This window comes from Mytilus edulis, chromosome 7 (genome assembly GCF_963676685.1).
Source record: "Mytilus edulis chromosome 7, xbMytEdul2.2, whole genome shotgun sequence".
In the NCBI taxonomy this organism is placed as follows: domain Eukaryota; kingdom Metazoa; phylum Mollusca; class Bivalvia; order Mytilida; family Mytilidae; genus Mytilus; species Mytilus edulis.
This window is the reverse complement of record NC_092350.1, coordinates 30,542,358-30,566,671: the sequence shown is the minus strand read 5'-3', so window position 1 is coordinate 30,566,671 and position 24,314 is coordinate 30,542,358. Positions and strand designations below refer to the sequence as shown.

The following is a 24,314-nucleotide window of genomic DNA, read 5'->3' as shown; positions in this document are numbered from 1 at the left end:
AAACAACTTGAAAATGTAAACATAAAAAAGGCAACAGGAATAGATGGCATATCAGTTAAATTCCTAAAACTAAAACCACCAGTTATTACAAACTCAATAACTGAATTGATAAACAAGACAATAAAATCAGCTGCTTTTCCAGACAAATTAAAACATGTAAAACAAGTCTTACCATTACGCAAAAAGTACAATGTACTTGATGTGGGCAACTATAGACCTGTAATTATATATCCAGTTATTCCAAAAAATGTTCAAACGAACAATATACAAACAGCTGGTCGAATACAGCGATACACATTTTCGTCCATATTTCTCAGCTTTACGATCAAAATACGCACGTCAAACTACTGTACTCAGAATCATTGATGTTTGGAAAATAAGTTTATTGGATCATTAATAATGGATATTTCTAAGGCGTTTTGCTGTCTTTCCCACTTCTTCGCGATCTTCTGTTCCTTAAGGTTGAAGCTTATGGTCTTTCAACTTCTTCTCTCGAACTGAAAAAACTACTTAAATGTAGTAGGAAACAATATTTTTGAGTTTGGTACAGTTTGAGCAAAATACTAGTATATACAAAGGAGTACTACAAGGTTCTTTTATACTTTTCAAGATTTTCTTTAATGTAATCTTTCACTTTCACACACACAGATCACTCTACAATTATACATGTACTGACAATATTATACTTTCTAATACGAAACGGGATACAAACACAGTTATTTCCACACTTGAAAAAAAACGCAGTTTGAATCTGATACAAATGTAGACGGATTCTCTTCCAATCAAATGAAGGCAAACCATGAAAATTTAAAGCTTTGGCAATTAACAATAAAACATTGGGCAAACACATTACATTTAAAGTATGGCAGTTACAAAACAAAATGTGAAAAAAAGTCAAACTATTAGGCATTTTCATTGACTTTAAACTAAATTTAAACACACATATCTCCATCATCTGCGAAAATGACTTTGCGAAAACTAAAACAAACTGGGGAAATTAACAATATATTACTCTTTCAGTACTCCTTCAATATGTCAAACTTTAATTTCTGTTCATTGTCTATTCTACTTAAATTAAACAGCACAATAAAGAGCCACCAGCTTCATGTTTCATGGTTACATTAGCACATATGATGATTTACACTTGAAATAAAAAAAATGATCACTTAAAGTAAGAGGCCGAAGAAACATTATAATAGATGTATTCAAAACAGTTAATATAGAAAATCCAATATGCTTACAGGTCTTATAAACATTTAAGAAACAAATTATTCTTTCAGACATCAAAACTTAGCTGAAGTGCCTGAATTAACAACTCCAAGGTAAGTCTTGAAATCTTTGAGATATTCTGCAGCCTAAATATGAAAAGAGTTGCCAACCCACTTTAGAACCGGTACATCTTTGACCTAATTCAAGAGTCTAATCGACTCATGGAATGGCAACTCCTGTGTTTAGTATATATTTTCACGTTTTATGTGACAGTTTTGAAACATAGTAGTGCTGCTCATTATACTTCCACTTTTTGTGTTTTATTTGCTTAGATTTCATTATATGTGATTGTTGTGCTTTAGTGTTTTATGTTACTGCTTAAGGAAGCTGGCTTGTCATGTTTTAGATTTTTTGTTAGATTTTCGGAATCCTCTGGTTTTACCCATTTGAATGCCTTGAAAAAATTTGCCCGGTGACCCCCATTTTTCTGTTTGTAAATCTTTTACATGTATAATGATAAGCCATCTGTAAAAGTCTTATAAAATTTTATTTTACTTTTAACAGTTTTTGAGAACTTCAACTTGTCAATGATAAAGCTACGAAAAGTCAAGAGAGAATTTTTTCCCGCCAAAATTTCAATGACTAATATCTCGAAAACAAGCATGGTGACCTACATATTTTTATGCTCTTTGGATTCCCTTATTAATCCCTTATCTATATAAACTAGTGTTATGAAAAGTTAATAACTTTGAAACCGAGAAGCGAACTCCCTTAATGTTACTTTTAGCTTAGTTCTCAAAAATGTATATTATGTGTAGCATTTAAATCAATTCAGCCTTGCCTAAGTGTGCATGAAATAAATGTTCTATGTATTTATGCTTATTATTAGTACATGTATTGTGTATTGTGTATGCCTATCGTGTAAATGTATGAATTTGTCGGTTATAAAAGCTAAAAGAGATTATGCTATTGTTATGTGACATGCCGAATTTTAATTAAGCTTTTGATTGATCTGATCTGATTCTGGAAATATCTTGTTCTTTCCATTATATGTACAAACTTTTTTATTAGGTCCCATTAGTAATCATGAACTAGAGATTACGGACGCCCAATTTGCAGCATTCACGGCCTCAGTTCAAGACGTTAACTTCGAATATGGCTTCTCAATACCAGAGTCTATGAAAACGAGATAGTTAACAAAACGTTATCAGTGCCTGAGCAAAAAGTTTTTTAAAATCAATGATGGTTTTGTGAAGGAAACTCGTCTTTTTTCTCAAAAAGTTCATTGGAAAGAACCAAAACATAATAGATAAATAGTCAGTGTCTAATTAACAAATTCTACAAGATGGTCTTAGGTTAAAGATTCTAGGTACTGACTGTGTGTTCCATTTTGTTCACTTACATTTTGTTTTTATATGTCTTTGTACTACTATGCTCGACTTGGTTCGATATATGTTCATCCAGCTTTCGAGTTTTTGGCGTTTGTGTTATTTCTGATGACGAGTCAAGGAATGTGATTCGAACACACTTTTTTTTTAAATCATTTTCTTTTTATTTGCCCTTGTATTCATAATTTGCTTATTTTCTATTTATTTTTTTGGAAAGTGTGTGTGTCATTATGAAAGGAGCCCCTAAAGAGCATTGTAGACATAAATATGTTTAATTACCAATAATACGTTTGTAATATTCAAACTGGTGCTCGCAACTTTTGAGCAGTGAGCAAAAGTTTCAAAATTGCGATACAACATATTTGAAGTCGTTAGCACTTATTTGAAAGTCACATGCACGATCTGAAAAGAAGTGCAAATGAGTTCAGATGCACACTAGATAAAATCTCCGACAAACGAAAATATTTATATTAACATGACATTTTAAAAGGGACTCCGTAAGTCTCACAAAACCCCACCGCATTGTTAGCGCATGCCCAAAGTTATTAGTCTTTCACCTTTGTTAGTCTGTTATTCTATTAAATTTCAGTTCAGTTATATGTTTTACGTTTAGTATGACGTTCATTTTCACTAAACTAGTGCAAACTTTATTTTCTTGCTGCGTTAAAGACCGATTGGTGCCCTTCGGCTGTTGTCTACTCTTTGCTCGGTTTGTTGTCTCTGCATCATAATTCCCACTTCCATTCTCAATTTTATTTACTATTATTAACCCAAAAAAAGGTTTTTGTTGTTGTCTGTGTTTGATTAAATTGTAAGTGTGATTGAAGGTTAAATTCAGTTGCGTTGTATTTATGTAACGTATGTGTTCACAGTTTCAGTTGCTTGATCCCATATATGGCCAAGTTACCCAAATGTGTTTGTTTTGGTTTCTCATCCTTTTGCATTATTTTTAAACAAAAACAATATCATTCAATTGGGGATATTAACAAGCTAAAACAAACATATCCACTTTTACCGTTCTAGATTTGTGCCCCTTTAAAATGGAAAAATGATTGACATTTTCGTTCTGTTCTCTAACTTACGTTTGCGAAAACTAAACGTTATGAAACTGATATACACAATGGTTATTACCACCAACTCAGATCGTGTACAAATTTGGGTAGCGTCACTTTTACTTTTATTCAATGTGACTATCAGAGTGAAAGGCTTAGCTAGCCCTATAACTAGAGTATATCCACCATTTTTTTTACAAAAACAAATTCTTGTACAAAATCAGGAATCCGACAGGTTTGTTTATCCGTTTGTTTGATGTGCTTGAACATTTGATTTTCCCATTTGATAATGGACTTTCCGTTTGAATTTTCTTTCAATTATGAATTTTTCTTACTTTACCTTTTATCTATTTTAATTTGACTATCCTAATTACTGTCATTATTCACCATAACTGTCAGTGTTTACCATTATTCCCAGTGTTCAACATTACTGTAAGTGTTCACCATTACTGTCAGTATTCACCATAACTGTCATTGTTTATCATTAATGTCATTATTCACAATTACTGTCAGTGTTTGCATTTCTTATATTTAAAAAATAATACTATCCTCGCTCACCATTACTGTTGTTCACCATTACTGTAAGTGTTCATAATTACGTTCAGTGTAAACCAGTACTGTTAGTGTTCCTCATTACTGTGAGTGTTCACAATAACTATCATTGTTCACCATTAATGTCATTGTTCACATTTGCTATCATAGTTCACCATTAATGTCAGTGTTCCTCATTACTGAAGTGTCAGTGTTCACCATTATATCATTATTCACCATAACTGTCATTGTTTACATTTGCTATCATAGTTCACTGATGTCAGTGTTTCTCATTACTGTTAGTGTTCACCATTACTATCATCGTTAACCATTTCTGTCAGTGTTTATCACAACTATCATTGTTCATTATAACTGTCATTGTTCACCATAACTGTCATTGTCCAATATAAGTGACATTGTTCACCATAACTGTCACTGATCACCATTACTGTGATTGTTCACCATTACTGTGATTGTTCGCAATAACTGTCAGTGTTCATCATCAATGTCAATGTTCACCATTAATGTAAATGTTCACATTTGCTATCAAACTTCACCATGTTTGTCCATATGTATCATTACTGTCAGTGTCATTGATCACCATTACTGTCAGTGTTCACCATAACTGTCATTGTTCATTTAAACTGTCATTGTATACCTCAACTGTCAATGTTCACTTTTAATGTCGTTGTTCACCATAAATGTCAATGTTCAAATTTGCTATCATAGTTCAACATTGCTGTCCATGTTTATCAATACTGTCAGTTTCATTGATAACTATTATTGGCATTGTTCACCATAACTGTCATTGTTCATTTTACCTGGCAATATTCACCATAACTGGCAATATTCACCATAACAGCCATTGATCACTTCTTCTGTCATTAATCACCATTACTGTCATTGTTCACTTTTACTATCATTGTTCATTATATCTGTCATTGTTCATCATTACTTTCAATGTTAACCATTTGTGTCATGGTTTACAATTACTGTCAATGTTCACCATTACTGTCATTGTTCACCATAACTGTCATTGTTCACTATTACTGCCATTGATCACCACTAATGTCATTAATCACCATTACTGTCATTGTTCACCATAACTGTCAGTGTTCAATATTACTATCATTGTTCAATATTACTGTCTTTGTTCAACATTACTGTCATTGTTAACCATTACTGTCATTGTTCACCACTTCTTGCAGTGTTAACCATTTATGTAAGTGTTCACCATAACTGTCATTGATCACCATTACTATCATTGATCACCATTACTGCCATTACTCACCATTACTGTCATAACTCACCATTACTGCCATTACTCACCATTACTGTCATTACTCACTATTACTGTCATTACTCACCATTAATGTCATCACTCAACATTACTGGCATTACTCACCATTACTCACCATTACTATCATTACTCATCATTACTGTCATTACTCACCATTACTTTCATTACTCACCATTACCATCATTACTCAACATTACTGACATTACTCACCATTACTGTTATTACTCACCATTACTGACATTTCTCACAATTACTGTCATTGTTTATAATAACTGTCATTACTCACCATTACCATCATTACTCAACATTACTGTCATTACTCACCATTACCATCATTACTCATCATTACTGGCATTTTTCACCATTACTGACATTGCTGTAATTACTCACCATTACCAACATTACTCATCATTACTGGCATTTCTCACCATTACTCACCATTACTGTCATTACTCACCATTACTGACATTATTCACGATTACTGTTATTACTCATCATTACTGTCATTACTGACAATTACTGTCATTACTCACAATTACTGTCATTACTCACCAATACTGGCATTACTCACCATAACTGAAATTACTCACAATTACTGACATTTCTCACCATTGCTGACATTGTTCATCATTAATATCATTGTTTACCATAACTGTTATTGATTACCATTGCTGTCACTTCTCACAAGTACCGACATTACTCACAATTACTGACATTTCTCACCATTACTGTCATTGATCATCATTACTGTCATTCTTCATCAGTACCGTCATTGTTTATCATTACTGCTATTGTTCACTATAACTGTCATTGTTCATTATTACTGCCATTGTTCACTATGACTGCCATTGTTCACTATAACTGTCGTTGTTCACTATCACTGCCAATGTTCATTATAACTGTCATTGCTTACCATTACTGTCATTGATCACCATTACTGTCAGTTGTGTTCACCATAACTGCTAATGATCACCATTACTGTCAGTGTTCACCATTTGTGTCATTGTTTACCATCAGTGTCAAGCCAACGGGGTTAAAATTCTTAATTTGTAACTTGTCAATTTTTAACTTGTAACTGTGACAAATGTGTGAGATTTGTCAATTTGTATATTGCTGTTTTGTAAATTGTCGATTCGTAAATTGTCAATTTGTATATTGCTGTTTTGTAACTTGTCGATTCGTTAAATGTCAATTTGTATATTGATGTTTTGTAACTTGTCGATTCTTCGTAAATTGTCAATTTCTATATTGATATTTTGTAACTTGTGGATTCGTTAAAAGTCGATTTGTAAATTGTCAACTTGTATATTGATATTTTGTAACTTGCCGATTTGTAAATTGTCAATTTGTGTATTGATGTTTTGTAACTTGTCGATTCGTAAATTGTCAATTTGTATATTGATGTTTTGTAAATTGTAACATGTCGATTCGTTAAATGTCAATGTGTGATTTGTCAATGTGTGAAATGTCATCGTTGTATAATGCTAACGATCATTATGACGACAGATGGCGCTCGGTTTCTTCCTCGGTGTATAAGCCTCCTGTAAGTAAGAGCACTGCCATATTGAATAGATACCTAAAATATTTTTCATAAATTAGTTACAGCAAATGCGTCTAAAAGAAAGCAAAACAAAAATTGCATGTTTACAGGATCCCAGTTTTATTTTCTTTACTTACGTGGACTTTCGTTCGAGAACGGAAACTATATGAAAATACATCCCGACTAGTCCAGTTTCTAGACGTAATTGATCTCTCTTAATTGCGAGGTTAATGATCAGTGGAAAATAACGACTGGATTATTCAGGTAAATACAATAAGGAGATGTGGTAATAAACCGTATGATTGCCAATGAGACAACTATTCACCAAAGCGAAGTTCAAATAAAGTCGATGTAAGCAAGTATAGGCAACCTATGGCCTTCAACAATGAGAAAACTGATACCATATAGTCGGCTATAAAAGGCTACATCATAACTGGAAAACCCAGGTACTAGTAATAAACGATTCCTATTAATCATAAATGCTATAGCTATTATCGAACCATTTCATTGCTCAACGCCCAGCATTCACGATATAAACCCCACCCGGTGCCACACTTCCTTATTGCCCGGCAACCTGACCAAATCTAATATTTTGTCGATATTTTATTAACTAAAATGATTCAAGATGTTAATCAATAAAGCTATTTTTTTAAATTTGCATACATATAAAATAAAAAAATCATTTGCAATGAATTCGTAACAATATATTCCTAACTTAATTAGAAGTAGGGAAACTACCGGTTCTTGGCCACTTTTTCTAATGTTAAACCTATGGGAGAGGATACCCATGAGGATACCCAGTGAGGATACCCTCGGACGTCATCATTAAGTATTATGACATTAATTAATTAAACTAATTATTTTCTTTGGAGGATAAACTCAGTATTAAGTGTTACTAATTACGTTTGTGTAATTATGCATAAGTATATGATTTTTATTTTTATTTTAAAATCCCTAGTCTATTAACATGATTAATAGATATACAGGTAAACCCATCTAAGGCCGTGTTCACACGAAATTCCATGTACAGTAAACTTGTTTACAATTAGTTTAATGAACTGGACATTGGTTTCAAATTAAATTTGTTCACATCTATACACCGTGTTTAATTACCTGTACATAAGATTTGTTCACATTTGTAAACTCTATGTCATTTAAATGTTCATTACGTAGAATCGAATGAAACGTTTTCGGACAACTTTTCTAGCAGTAAGGGAACGACCATTTGATTCTAAATAGGAGGGATGGAAATATTCCGAACCTCAATTGGACAAAGAAAACAATTCTGGTTCTACAGATGACAAAAAATATTCTGAATCAAGAGTTTCCCCATACATTAAAGTGTTAAATGTTAAAGAAAAAAAAATGATTACCAGCATCGAAAAAAAAACCGGAATAAAACGTTTGCGCGGTAAAATTCTGACTCAAATAAATAATCAAAATACCCCCCCCCCCCCTTTTTTTTTAAGTTAAGTGGTTGCTTCTTTATGAAAGCCATTTTGATGATTTGCAGTTGTTTAAAAATAATAAAGATGTCTCGATTAAGCATTAGAAAACGTAGGCTGCAACAGCGTGCTTACAGACGAAGAAGAAGGATTGATATATTAGGGATCACTATATTTCTATCTTTCCTGTTTGTTCAAATGATATTTCTTCTCCAAAAAGTATTTGGCAAAGGGAGGAGGTAATGCTTTTTTTTTACTTTTTAAGTGTAATTTCACGGATCCGAGATACTAGACGAGCAATACATTTACCTCACACTTTTTAAGTAATGCATTTATGAGTGAATCGTTGTTTGAGTAAAGACCAGTGGCAAATATTTCTGTGTAAGTTAAGTCGATTCGGAAAGACCTTAATTTTCAAATGAATTATGTTTTCGGCAATGATGCTGCTTTGAGTCTTGATAAGGGCTTATTAAAGCTACGTTAAGTTTTATTTCTAAACAAAACAAATAAATATATCAAGTTCAGACAAATATTTCTGTAAAGAACTTCATAAATAATTGCTATAAATATAATTTTTTTTTTAAATCGTTTCTTCCTTAAATATGCACGGTGAAACTAATGTTTTAAATGCCCAGGTTTGTATACACTTAATCTACACAAGGCCTACATCGAGTATCGACTGCATGTAGACAAAACATGATTTACACTACATGGAAACATTGAGTTTTATCAATGGGAACGTAATTTTGTTAAGTTTACGTGTGAGTTACACTTACACAACACCGAGTTTAGGTCAATGTGAACACGGCCTAAGTGTGTAACAAATATATATTTGTTTGTTTATATATCTATTCACCTACGGCTGTGAAAAATAAGACGTACACGTTATTATATAAATAATATAATCATTAAGGTGACTTCCGATACTAAGGGAGATAACAACATTTTACTGATGTAAAACTGGTTCCCGTTTAAAAATTTAGGATATATCGCCTGTATATCTAGGTCACGGTAACAGTTCCGATGACGTCTGTTGACACCGTGTGTAAACAACTTCCAAGTTACAGCTCATCGCTCAGAAGAAAGGAAGGTTTATCATAAAGGATAAATGCATGCGTTCTTTAAAAAAAAGAATATGAATAGCTTCAGCCTGAAAGTTCACACAGTCTTAAATGATTCTCAACTTATAATATCATATCTTTTAGAGTTAAATTAGGAGTTAAATTAGGGGTTCGACAAGGTGATAACCTAAGCCCTAATCTTTTCAAAATTTTTATAAATGACTTTCCATCATATATTGATAATGTTGATGATGATCTGATTTTGGGTGATACTAATATTAATTGTTTAATGTATGCTGATGATATTGTTTTGCTCTCTACCACATCATATGGTCTTCAATCTAAATTAAAAAATGTTGATAAGTTTTGCTCTGACTGGTGCTTAAACATAAACACCAATAAAACAAAAAATTTAGTATTTAATAAGCAAGGTAGACTTATCAATGAAAAATTTACTCTTCAGCAAGTTGAACTGGAATGTGTACAGCACTACAAGTATTTAGGCCTTATATTTTCGGCTTCAGTAGTCTTCTCTCATGCAACACAGGAATTGTACAAAAAGAGTCTAAAAGGCTATTATAAATTATGCAAACATGTTATTCGTTCACATCCAAAAATTACTACCAGTCTACATCTATTTGATCACATGATCAAACCTATTTCTTTATATTCCTCTCAAATTTGGGGTACATTTAACCCAAAGAGTAGTAAATTTAGAAATGATATAGTCTTAGATAAAATTTATTCAGATCTTGAACCAGATAAATTACACATAAAAATAACAAAATTTATTTTGGGTGTAAACAGAAAGAGCAGCAATTTTGCTGTACTCTCTGAACTAGGTAGATTTCCTATTTATATTAGTATTGTGAAAAATCTACTGAATTATTATTTTAGAATTGAAAATATGCCTGAGGACTCTTTATTATATAAAGCCTTACAAACCTCTAAAGATTTAGATGATAAAAATCACAATAGTTGGTATAGCAGTGTCAGACACTTATGTAAAATTATTGAACTGCCTAGTAACTTCATTAATTTTAGTAAATACAAATTCAGAAAATGTTTACTTAATTGTTTAAAAGTATCCTATGTCAAATCTTGGGAAAATGCTTATAGCCAAAATAGCCAAGGAAAACTAAGAACATATTGTCAGTTTAAAACATCATTTTGTAAAGAAAATTATTTAAATATCTTGAAAAATTTTGATTTGAGAAAAGCTATCACAAAATTCAGGATTTCATCTCATAGACTTAAAATTGAAACTGGGAGATATTCCAAATTAGAAGTTCATCAAAGAATTTGTGATAAATGCGATTTGAATAAAGTGGAAGATGAACTTCATTTTCTTATAGAATGTCCTGTATACTCTAAGGATAGAGACATGTTATTTGATCTGATATTTAAAGAATGTAAAAATTTTTACTCCTTGGATATGGTCAATAAATTTATTTGGCTATTAAACTGTGAGTCTATTAATATTTTAAAACAACTTGGCTATTTCTTATCAAAACACCTGCCTTGAGTAAACATTTATAATATAACACTGGGATACTGTAAGTAATATTTAAAATGTTTAACTTTTTAAAGCATACTGTTTTGTTGTTTTGCTTTATTGTATTTGTAATTGTTTGTAACTATATATTGTCATGAATGTATATGCACTATGCCCCTTGAGGGTACTTCTTATGGAAATAAAAGATATTCTATTCTATTCTGTTCTATTCATATGATATAAGTTTTGGGAAGTTGGAGAAATTTGGCGTCCGATCACAAACAGTGATGTTTTGTTTGACGAAACCTGGAAAGAAGGTCGACGGCTAGCTCTAATTGATCACCTAGCGCAGAATATGTTCGTTAAGATTTAAAACTGTCCCCTGCGGATACTGTCTGTGAACGGAAATACGACCTTCAAGGCTTGTACCAGGAGGTGAAGGCCGTGGAGCATTTTGTCCATACCATATCGTTGTAGCTGCAGTGCATGTAACCTGCATATCATGTGTGACAGTGTAGAAACGAGGGAGGAAATGGGACTGGTGAATTTTTTATCAATTCAAAAGCTGCACATGGTAAGAGAGTTCAATTTTCTCTTTATATTCTCTTTACACATTTTACTGGTTGGAGAAGGTGTATGGTTTCATGTCTTGAATAAATGAACCTGCCCCACACCTCTCTTTTTCTTTCTTTAATTCCCCTCTATTATGGTCTGGGGTTTATGTGGTTTGAGGGTAAAAAGCTTTATTTTGAGGGGAAGTGCTGCCCAAATTTTTTATGAAGCTGGACTTAGTAATTTTTCTTGAATTTTGCGGTCTCACTAATTAGCGACAACAAGAATTTTAGCGACAACAAGCGACATTTATCATGTTTAGGGAGCTACCATTTGATTTTTATGGGGGGGCTAGGATGAAATTTGAAAAAAATAGGCAGGACAGGAGATTTGAGTAAAAAAAAAGGCAGGATGAGACACTTGCAAAAAAAAAAGTCAGGACGACAATTTAGGTAAAAAAAAGTCAGGATAAACTAAAAAAAAAAGGCAGGACCGAACAGAGTGAAAAATAAAAAGACAGGACAGAGATTACAGCTAAAAAAAAAATGCAGGACAAAATTTTTCATCCTAGCCCCCCCATAAAAATCAAATGGTAGCTCCCTTATGCATATTGATTGAAGATGAAAGGAAATTAATGACAATCTTGAGTTTTCAACAGGTGCTCATTATTTACAATGATTGTATATTCTGGCGAGTGTAATTGTATAGTCTGACGCGTGTACAAAGTTGAAGGTGTTAATTGGATGTTATTGTAGCAATAAAACAGGGGACACGCGACTCGTTAATCTCATTTGATGTTCCACATGTTTGCTTATCAAAATGGGACCACCATGTACAAAATGTATAAATATTATGTTAGATAGGAATGTACATATTACTATATAATGACTAAAAAAATCAAAAACAACATCTATCTATATAATAAAACATTTTAATTAGACATATCTGCTCGTATATTTAAAAAAAAAAACATTAAATACAAATTTCTTTATATCTAATAAAAAAAAAAATGTTTTCTTGTCGCTAAATATTATGTTAGATAGGAATGTACATATTACTATATAATGACTAAAAATAATTAAAAAAAAAATCTATCTATATAATAAAATATTTTAATTAGACATATCTGCTCGTATATTTAAAAAAAAACATTAAATACAAATTTCTTTATATCTAATTAAAAAAAAATGTTTTCTTGTCGCTAAATAGTCTTCTTGTCGCTTGTTGTCGCTAAAATAATTCTTGTTGTCGCTTCTTGTCGCTTGTTGTCGCTTCTTGACCCAATTTTTCCCCTGGAAGTTATTTATCATTTTTGCAATGAACACAAAGACATCTATACATAAGGGGCTTTTTAGTTTTGCATCCAAAAGGAGAGGATTATTTTGAAAATACTTATTTGGTAGCAATTATATAACCATACATAAAATTAGAATTGAAAAAGTAAACAATTGCAGCCACAATGATTCATTCACAAAAATAATGTTTTACAAACTCAAAATATTAGTTTTCTTTATTTTATAATCAGAATTTTCATATTAAGTTATTTTTGCATGTGATCAGAGACCAAGTGGTCTGATACCTTACATATTTAGTCATTTAAAAACACCTAGAATGATGTGTAGAATGCAGGATAATGCATGAAGGCAAAAAAAGAAAATTAAGAAGGGGGCCACCCATTCTCATTCCACATTATTAGAAATAAATGTGAGTCTGTGATCTATAAGAATAAAGGTAAACATGAATTCACAATCATATTATATAAATATAAATTGAAAAAATCAATTGTATATTCCAAATAAAATTATGAACTCAAGTCTAAATAGTTTATCTAATTAACCAATACATGTGCAAACTGACATTTCATATCATATTTTTCAGGAATGATACATGCAGGAATTTGTGCCACACATTTCAAAAATTTCCTTGATGGATTGAATGTACTTTCTGTGAATTCATCAGCCATATTTAAAGAAAAAGGAGAATTAAACTGGAAAGAAAATATTTGCAGTTGCAAAAGAATCCTGTAAATAAAGTCAAAAGAAGAAACAGTTTTAAACATGGTTAATTTAATGAATAATTAGAAGGTAATTAAACCTTTAGTCATATAATTTCAAAGTATTTTTTGATAATTTTCCTAAGTAGTTATATAAAGTATAACGAGGACCATAATTATATTCATATTTGCACTTAAGCAGTATTAAAAATGAATTAACAGATCTTGGTAATAATTTCAAGTTGAGGGTCATTATTTCAAATCAATTTTGTGGTAAAGCATTGTTATATATACTTGAAGACTTTCATGTATAGAACATGACAGAATTTGTTTCAACAAAAATATTGAACTAGAATTAGTTACATTTGTATTTATTAAATGAAATCTATATTAATGTATAATTTCAACAAATTTAATGAAACCTATTTGGTTTTGAAAGCCTTTATACATATTATTATTATTACAAATTTCATTGTTAACAGCCAGAGTTTCCAGTTAATTTTAAATGTAATATGTTTTAGCTATAGTATTTGAACACTGCATGCACTTTCATTTATATATATTTGTTATCACTTTTTTTCATTAGGTTGAAGCTAGTTTTGTTGCAGAATTGCAAATGTTTGGTACTGGTTGAAACTATGAAAGTAATACAGGTAAATTTAAAGAATTTAGACTTTAACTTTATTAATAGAAAAGATATTCCCAAATGTCAAGGTGAAAGTGGACATTGTAGATTCTAAAAACCCATGTGAAAGCAACAGTCTTCTATGGTGAGAGGATGCCATACTTAGCATTAATGCTCTTGTTATTATATGGAATAAGGCTTTTTTTATCATTATTTTCACTATTTTGATATTCAACAACCAACATTGATAACAAGTAATATAAAACTCTCACTTTTTATGAATCCTATATCATATTAAATTACTTATTTAATTTTTGTTATATTTGTTATCAATTGTAGGTCTCATGGTTATCATTTAACAGCAGGTTATTAGCAGCAGTTTTGTAGAAAAATGAAGGATGACTGTCAATGGTAAATACATACATTTTAGGATAATTACATGTAGTTAGTTATCTTTGAAAAAAAACTTAGGTTTCATTTGAGACTTTTTAATCTGATAATGGTGTTTTGCAGGCATTTATAACATTTCTTTTTGGACAATATATTTAGTAGACTCAACTATAAAATGTAGGATCATGTAAACTTGTACACAGATGTCACTGACCTACATTTTCCACTTCACTGACTTTTGGTTACATTAAACATCCAATTTCATATACAACAAATGTATATCTCAGCAACCAAAAGGTGTCAGATCATGCAAACTTATATATACACTCTCAGAGTCTCAGTAACTCAGCTGCCATGCAAAAGAAGGTCACAGTGATCCACATTTTACACTATTGATTTGTACTTTATTTTATAATTTAAATACAAAGTATATTATCAAGACTGCTACTGGTTCTTATGTGCCACAATTCTGACAATGAAGATAACTATGTGATGTAGATAACTTATGTTTATTTCAAACTTGGTCACATGCTGTATATGTAAATTTTTACCAAAAAGAACAGTTCAACTGTATTGATTTAAGGTATATGGTAAAGGTCACACCTATTTAAAAATATACAATGTACATGCATACCTTGAATTTGCATTGGACCCTATAATGCTCCCTATATCATTTATATTGTCAATTATTGCATTCCAAATTGCCATTGTACACAAAACAAAAACCACTGAAAAGGATGGCCATCATATGCAAAAGCAATATAAAATGCATACCCATCAGCTGACCTAATTATTGCAATCACTTCAAAAACCTGGCCATATATCATATTATAAAACTCTTAATGAGTACCTTTGTTAGTCAGGTATAATATAATCTTTTTAAATTGATGTTGTAATGTTGATTGGAATAATTTTGCACTCACTGAAATATTATATAGATTTAGTAGTTTATTAGTATATATTACACCTTTTCATTACAAATAAATAAATTAAACTTTCAGGTAAATGCAGCAATAGAATGTTCCCCTGGAAAATTTACACAGAAAATTTGGGAAAGTATGAATAAGAAATTAGAGAGGCAAACAGATAACCAGAAAACAAAGATTTTAAAATAAAAGAATTGCCACTTATAGTAATATGATGTATCTGACTAGGAGCAACATGTACTATTCAATATGGAAGGATTGACAATTTTGACTGAGAACAAAGTGAACTCTAATAATGCTATGACTATCAATAAGTACTTGACTGAATCAGAGGAGTAAACTATTTACATATTTGTAAATATAACAGTTATATGCTTGATTATTTAGGCATTCAAAATAAAGAAAGTTGAAAAACCTTTGAAAAAGTTATTATTTCATCATTTTTTGGTTATGTTACTATGACAACTGAAATATATAATGTATTATCATTATGCTTCATCAAACTTAAATCATTAACTGAGGAAAAGGTGACAAAGTCTTTTTTAATCCATTTACTTGCATGACTGTTACCTATGAATGGATAATTTAAAAAAAAATATATTTGGTGATTTTCGCTAACTTCTGAGTAATTTATTTTGCTCATTTAAGACCACAGTAATGCTAATATAAGCTGCATTACAATGTATCATAATATTTGTTTACATTTACATAGAAGCCATGTGTTGTTGCTCTGAAATCCTGGCATTTGATCTTCCATTGTCTGTTAGGTTGTTAATCTTGCACATCAGAACAATGCAAAAACTTGAATTTTCCAACTTCATGTCCTGTTGCCATGGTAACCGTTGTTCATAGAAACCAAAAAATTGTTCTCATTTGATTGCCTTGTGAAACTGTATAATTCTGTGTTAGTTTAACAAAGGATATGACAACATATGTCACACTTTGATCACCAATGATGAAAGATATACAAAAAACTGCTGTTGATCACTGTTTCGTTAGGGGTCACAAAAACCGTTTTTCGGGCAGAAAATAGTCTGGTGACCCATATTTTTTTTTATTTCTTTTTAAAGCTAATTGTTATGAGCATCTTATGTCAAATTTAAAAAAATATTCATTGGACCATTTTTTTGGAAATTTAAGAAAAATAGAAATTTTTAACAAAATCTGTGTTTTTTTTTGTGGAGCAGTGTTGATGAAATTAGAGCCGAAATCAATGAAAATGAATAAAACTGCCATTATTTGTGTTTTATTTACATTTTAAATAATAATTTTGTAATAAATGAAGAACAAACCTTTCAAAATACTTTCAAAGGCTTAAAAAAAATCCAGAGTTTCTACATCAGGTATGTATACGTATTTATGCATACATGTGATGTACCAACTTTGGTGACCATTACCATGGAAACGAGTCTGGTGACATACTATTTTTAACTCAAATTTTCATAGAGGCCATTGCATAGTATATGTATGCAAATTTTAAGAAAAATTCAATGGTGAAAAAAAATTTGCTATATCTGTAGGGATTCACCTTAAATCAATATTGAAAGCGTGTTTTAACTTGTCGTTATTGTACGTAGTAACCTTTAACATGTTTAGACGTGTCAATAATCCGATTTAGATTAGTCGCCATGTTGAAAATATAATTGTAAACATGATCGCGTCGGTGTTTTGAAATTATTAAATCGGTATATTATTTTTACTAATAAGCATTATATATGTAGAACTCAAATCTATGGCGGGTTCCAAATCTATGGCAGATTCCTAATCTATGGTAAATGTGACGTTACAAACGCCAAACAACTCAAATATATGGCAGATTTTTGTTTTCTCCAAATCTATGGCAGATCTGTGGGAGAGAGTAACATATAACGTCACAATTGAATAATGTCATATAGCATCTTCGCCGCCGCCAACGATGGCGGAACCCATAGATTTGAACACCATTCAAGATAAAGTTATTTTCCTGACAAAAATTTGCCGGTGGTTTAAAGGAGGTGTGACCTACTATTCCGAAGAGGGACAAGATGTGCTGTTTGTTGGGTTGCTGCCCCAGAATTAGTTATTTTAAGGAAATTTGGCAGGTTTGGGTTATTATCTTGAATATTATAATAGATAGAGATAAACTGTTAGTAAACAGCAATAATGTTCAGCAAAGTAAGATCTACAAATAAGTCAACATGACCAAAATCGTCAGTTTACCCCTTAAGGAGTATTTGCCCTTTATAGTCATTTTTTAACAATTTTCATAAATTTTTGTAAATTTTTGTAAAATTTTAGTGTATATATTTTCCACTGTAATTACTGGGCCAAGCTCATTATAGATAAAGATAATTGTAGCAAGAAGAATGTCCAGTAAAGTAAGATCTATAAACACATCATGATCACCAAAACACAATTTTGTCATGAATTTATCTGTGTCAATTGTTTAATATGCACATAGACCAAGGTGAGCGACACAGGCTTTTGAGAGCCTCTAGTTTGTATTGTCTGGTTCTATAGCACTGAGAAACTAGCCCCTCGACCACCTCGTACAGGAATATTATCTTCTGACTTGAGCGTCTTGTCTGCATGTCTTGTAGTTTCAGTTTGGTGAGCGTGTTTGAGACGCAACCAACTTCTCTGGATTTGTAGTCTCCTATTTTAAATCTCGCAGGGGTGGTCGCTGTATTTTTTCAAGCTTATTGATGTTTGTAGATGTGTACTGGTCCCATACTATTGACCATATGATATCCAATTATTGATCTGACCATTTAAATATATGCGGTTTTCTTGCATTCCGATGGACAATATCTCAAATTTCTTATCAGGAATCCTAGTATTAATTTTGCCTTCTTGACTACGTTGGAAATATTGATAGTTCAATTTAGGTCCTCGTTTAGTTTTCTGGTTCCTTTAGATTTTATTACAAAAAAGTGCATATTTAATACAGTTTTAATATATAGTATACATTAATCATTGACTCATTTAAAATAATTTTTCATTCAGTTTGTTTTGCAAAGTACAAATATGATATAATAAAACACTTTTTATCTTTATTACTCAGGAGCCAAATACATAAAGATTGTTCGTCCATTTGCTTTTTGTATTAAAACTTCATTAGATAATTATATTCTTTTCTGAAATTTTCATATTGAGATTATAATATTAAGGAATAATGAGTGTCAAACCATTTCTCCCATGATTTAGTTCAAAATTTGCGGCCCAGGACACTATTAGAATAAATTGTCCAACACCGTCCTATATTTCATGTATTTAGTCTTAGTTTGACCCGGTTAAATATTAAGTAGAAATTTCCTGCCAAGTGACAGTAATATATTTGCGAAGTTGATAAGGAAGCCGGTTCCAGCGACACGTCTATGATACAGGAATTGACACCCGATCCCAGGTTTGGTGACCAGTACAGTAAACACACATGTTTATTTGTGGTCACCTCTAAATAAAAGCGATCGAGACCCTGGTATACATGCCATATAAAACAAACAATGTATTTATCTATTTGGTTTCTTTTATATAGATGTGCTGTCCATAATTGATTTAAATTACTTTGGTATATATTCCATATGGCGGTGCTCCTATTTACAGGAGGCCTATACACCGAAGAAGAAACCGAGAGCCATCTGTCGTCATAATGGTCGTTAGCATAATACAACGATGACATTTCACACATTGACATTTCACACATTGACATTTCACACATTGACATTTCACACATTGACATTTCACACATTGACATTTAACGAATCGACAAGTTACAAAACATCAATATACAAATTGACAATTTACGAATCGACAAGTTACAAAACATGCAAATCGACATTTAACGAATCGACATGTTACAAAACAGCAATATATATACAAATTGACAATTTACGAATCGACAAGTTAAAAAACAGCAATATACAAATTGACAAATCACACAGTTGCAAGTTACAAATTGACAAGTTACGAAGTAAGAGTTTTGATCCCGTTGGCTTTCCATACACTATTTCTATCATTGTTCAACATTAATACGAATCTCGAGTTTATTTTTTAAAACATTCAAAATTATTTGTTTACACAAACCATTATTGTTCGCGACTATGTCTGATTGAACAGCAAAATTATTGTCGTGGAGATATAGTAATCTAAAATCTCAGTTCAATGTGCATCTGAATGTTTGTTTGACTGATAAAAAGTATTTATTTGCTACTTCTGGCTCTCACTTTATCACTTTTACGACTTAACCTCCAACTACATCTATGAGTAACTTGAAATTGTAATTCTAGTTGTAGACTTTCTTTAAAAGCCTTTGGTAAACAATGTTCACCTATATTGCAACTAGTCTGTAACAATAAGGATGTAAGAAACATTTGTTGCAAACCGTAAACGGGGGCATCAAGCTGAAACCGTGTATTTGAAAAGTAAGAAGATAAAAAGAACATAAATATAAGTATCTTAACAAACAGAATTTAAATTTAGGATAAAGTATTCCAGAATATTGTTTTCTGCATAACCAAAGCAAATGACAAACTTTGTAAATAAAATATTACAAAGATGATATGTAGGATTATATCAAGTAAATGTCAGGCTAAAAAAAAATGGAAAAAGAACTCTAACAATAGGAAAACTCTATTATATATATAAAAATTCTCTTAAAAAATGTCAATGATCTTAGTTTACTAACAACAGTCCCTGACATAAAGTCACTATGATTCAGCTAAAAAATCAAAAAAGGTTTCAGTATGCAATATTTTATTGCAAAAGAAACCAAAGTATATTCTTATTCTAAATTAAAACTTAATACATTTTTGCTTTTGTTTCTTTGATAGACAGTTCAGGGAATGGTCGATGGCAAGTACTGTGTGCTTGTTTTGTGCTGCTATAGATATAGGAACTACATATACACGTGTTGCCTTTAGTTCTAGGGATGATTCTAAAAGGCAGGCACCTTTGATTTCAACAATGATCTGGCCTGGATCAAAACTACTGTCATTTAAAGCACCTACAGCCGTTTTACTGGATTCCAATCAGAAATTTGTAGCGTTTGGATATGAGGCTGAGAATATGTACTCTGAATTAGTTGCTTATAAAGAACATGAGGAATATTATTATTTTCATAGATTTAAGATGCTTCTTTGTGACAGGGTGAGTATCAAGTTTGAAAACTTAAGATTTAAGAATGATCAGTGTGTCTTTTTCTGAGGATCGCTTCTGGGCATGATGCAAAATCTTTTTTTTTTTTATTTACAAAGTATCATTCATTATGATATTACAACATAATACATGTGTATATGTTACAGGCGTTTTCTAAATTGAGGCATTTTGTAAAATGACTAAAATTCAAACCACGCTGACCATTATTCATTTTTCATTATTCAAAATTCAATAATGAATAATGAAATAGTTCACTATTCACTATTCAATGTTAAGTAATGAATAATACATAATGAAATAGTTTATGTTTCATTATTCAAGTTGAAGCGGTGAAAAGTGAAAAAAATAAATAAAAAAATTTGACTGTGGTATATAGCTATATCCCGTATTTGTAAATTCGTCTTTTTGGTGTTATCTAATAAACATTCAAAATAATATCAGAAAAAAAAAATAAAACACTCTTAAAAATTATATAAGTGAAACAAAGATAGATCACTCACTATCCAATACTGAGAGTGAACTATTGGGGGGCAACATAACAGTAGAAGAATGTACAAATGCTATATTTAATATGAAGTTAAATAAATCCCCTGGAATAGATGGTTTAAGGGTAGAATTTTATCGAATCCGCAGTAAAAGTATTTAATACATGCTATGAAAAAGAAAAAATGACAACACTCCAAAAAATAGGTGTTATTTCCTTATTATATAAAACAAAAATGATCCATTATCATTAGACAACCATAGGCCAATCACTTTATTAAATGTAGATACTAAGCTTATGGCATATGCCTTAGCGCAGCGATTAAAGCTAGTGTTGTCCAAAATTATTCATAGTGATCAGAATGGATATATTAAAAATCGGTACATAGGTTTTAATATTCGCCAGATTCAAGATATAATAGACTACTCAGAAAAATTTAATATAGAAGGAATTTTATTGTTCATAGACTTTTCCAAAGCCTTTGATTCTTTAGAATGGGCCTTTATGTATGAATCCCTATTAAAATTTGGAGTACCACCTTCCTTCTTAAAATGGGTAAAAACTTTATATAATGATACTAAAGGATGCCTATCTAATAACGGCTGGATCTCAGAAACCTATAGACTTCACCGTGGTATAAAACAAGGATGTCCTTTAGGTTCTCTTATTTTTGTAATAGCAGTTGAAATCTTGGCCTGTAGAGTAAGACAAGATTCTAACATTAAAGGATTTCAAATTAAACTTGATGAAAAAACACATAATCTTAAAATTTCCCAATTGGCTGATGATACAACCCTCTTTCTCAATTCTAAAAATGAAATTCACCAAGCATTGTACCTAATAGAAATATTTGGAACGCTTTCTGGTTTAAAACTGAATAAATCTAAAACAGAAGGTATATGGTTGGGTAGACTTAAACATTGTAAAGAAACAATTGAAAATATACACGGGAGCAAGGAACCAATTAAAAGTCTAGGTGTTTACTTTGGATTAAATAAAAGTGAATGTGACAAATTAAATATTGAAAAAAACAATGAAACAGTCAAAAAAATTAATACTTGATTGGGAAAAAAGAAATTTAACTATGATAGGTCAAAAAACAGTTGTTAAGTCACTTATTTTACCTAATCTTACTTTTTTAGCTTCGGTTGTTTCAAAACCCCAAATGTACAATTTTATTTGGAATAATAAACAAGAAAAGGTAAAACGTTCAACACTTACCAAAGATTACACTAATGGAGGTCTAAAAATGACTGACATTGATTACTTTTTGAATGCATTACAAATTTCATGGGTTAAACGATTAACCGCAAAATAATTTTGCTAATTGGAAAGTCATTCCAACATATTATTTCAATAAATTTGGTAAAAACAACCTTATATTTCATATGATGCCTGACAACATAAAATCATTACCTAATTTAAGTAATTTACTACCCTCGTTTTACTTGAACATGTTAAAGAGCTGGTACGAAGCAAATAATACAATAATAAGTAATACACCTATCATAAATTTTAGAAATATTAGGCAGCAAATGTTGTGGGGTAATAAAAACATAAAATTTAAAGGAAAATGTTTAGTTTACCTAAATTGGATAAAAGATGGTATTATTTTCATTAATGATATAATTGATCAAAAAGGTCACATATCACAAAAAGTTATATTGGAGAAACTAACCTCAAAAACTAATTGGATCTCCGAACTTTTAAAATTGAAAAATTGTATTCCAAAAGAATGGGTTAGTACATTAAAATCTGACAAATCTTTGAAAACTTCTATAAAAACAAAATTAAACTTGTCCTTGACTGTTAACAAAAAATCAGAATGAATTGAAAATATGTCATCCAAAGATATATATATATATATAACCATTTTAATAACAAAAATGACGAGAGACCACTAAGATAATCCAAATGGAAAAACATCTTCAATTTAGAATCAATCACTCCAATAAATAATGTGCTTCAATTTACTTTTACCTATTTAATAAATAACAAATATAAAATGTTAAGATGGAAAATACTCCATTACATCCTCCCATGTAAACAATTATTACTACAATGGTACATACAAGAAACAAGTATGTGTGACTTGTGTAACTTGACTGACGATTACGAACACTTTTTTCTCAAATGTCAATTCTTTCATGAATTTTGGAAGAAAATATATGTACTTGTAAGCAAAATCAAAATTGGGTCACATATTTTTAATTTTAAAACTTTAGTACTGGGCTATGAAATACATGATCCTATGTATAATGATATAAATCTCTTCCTAACTGTCTTAATATATTCAGTTCATTAAAGTACTCATATATCAAATTATAAACAAAAAGGCATAGACGCTTATGCAGTTTTTAGAAATGAATTTTTATACACATACGAAATTAACAAATATATTAATGCTAAAAACAGCAAATTTTTAAATGATGTGAAAAGATACATATGATCATGAATAGCTAGATATAATACATTTTCATGTATAAAATTTGTGTAGCAAAAGATGACAATGTATCTGAACACGTGGTAATAAACCAAAACAGCATACTTCGTGAAAATGTACAGAATTTTGTCTCAAAACGCATTTATACACACTTTATCACTTAATCAAATGAATTTCCATTTACAATGTCGAAACTTACCACATATAATTTTTAACTTAAGTTTAAGTTGTTCGTGAGTATCAATAAAACGTATAAATTAATCTGCACAATTGATCAACCAGCTTCAACGGTTTTCATCAATAAGGTTAAAGGTCAATGATCATAAAGTTTTTATCTTTAGAAACCGGACAAAACTGTACACTTTCCGTAATCATGAAACAATATAGTTTGTAAAATGTTTGTAATAACCATGAACTGTAAAACCATGGAAGTAATATTGCTTCCATGGTAAAACTAATAAACTATCTATAAATATGAATTCACTGCATAAATTCCCTGGTTATCCAGTGACTAATTCACAGGGATACTCGGCCAACTGCTGTAGGTCGAGTAATTTGTAACAACAGCAAAGAAAAGTGCAATAAAGATATTATTTAAAAAAAAAAAAAAAAAAAAAACATTATTTTATTTAGATTTATTTATCTGGTTCCACGTTTCGAAGGATAACCCAGTGGGTTTTCCTAACTATTTTTAACAGAAATTCCTTGGATCAATGTACGGACGAACTGAATACCAAAACATATATG

General features: G+C 30.8%; 1 protein-coding gene and 1 long non-coding RNA gene across 4 annotated transcripts in view; both read left to right on the top strand.

Moving 5' to 3' along the window:
- LOC139481228 (heat shock 70 kDa protein 12A-like) overlaps positions 1-24,314 on the top strand; it is an 86,965-nt gene that overhangs the window by 15,938 nt on the left and 46,713 nt on the right. For 2 of the 3 annotated variants that reach the window (XM_071264399.1, XM_071264397.1), the window contains 2 exons: positions 1,281-1,322; positions 20,316-20,631. In XM_071264399.1, coding sequence (XP_071120500.1) covers positions 1,281-1,322; positions 20,316-20,631 — 358 coding nt within the window. The remainder of the gene's footprint in view (positions 1-1,280; positions 1,323-20,315; positions 20,632-24,314) is intronic. The other variant, XM_071264398.1, reaches the window with a different exon arrangement.
- LOC139481229 (uncharacterized) lies at positions 11,323-15,874 on the top strand. Its single transcript, XR_011654583.1, has 5 exons — positions 11,323-11,595; positions 13,452-13,657; positions 14,153-14,219; positions 14,531-14,602; positions 15,583-15,874. It is a non-coding gene; the product is annotated as an uncharacterized lncRNA (long non-coding RNA).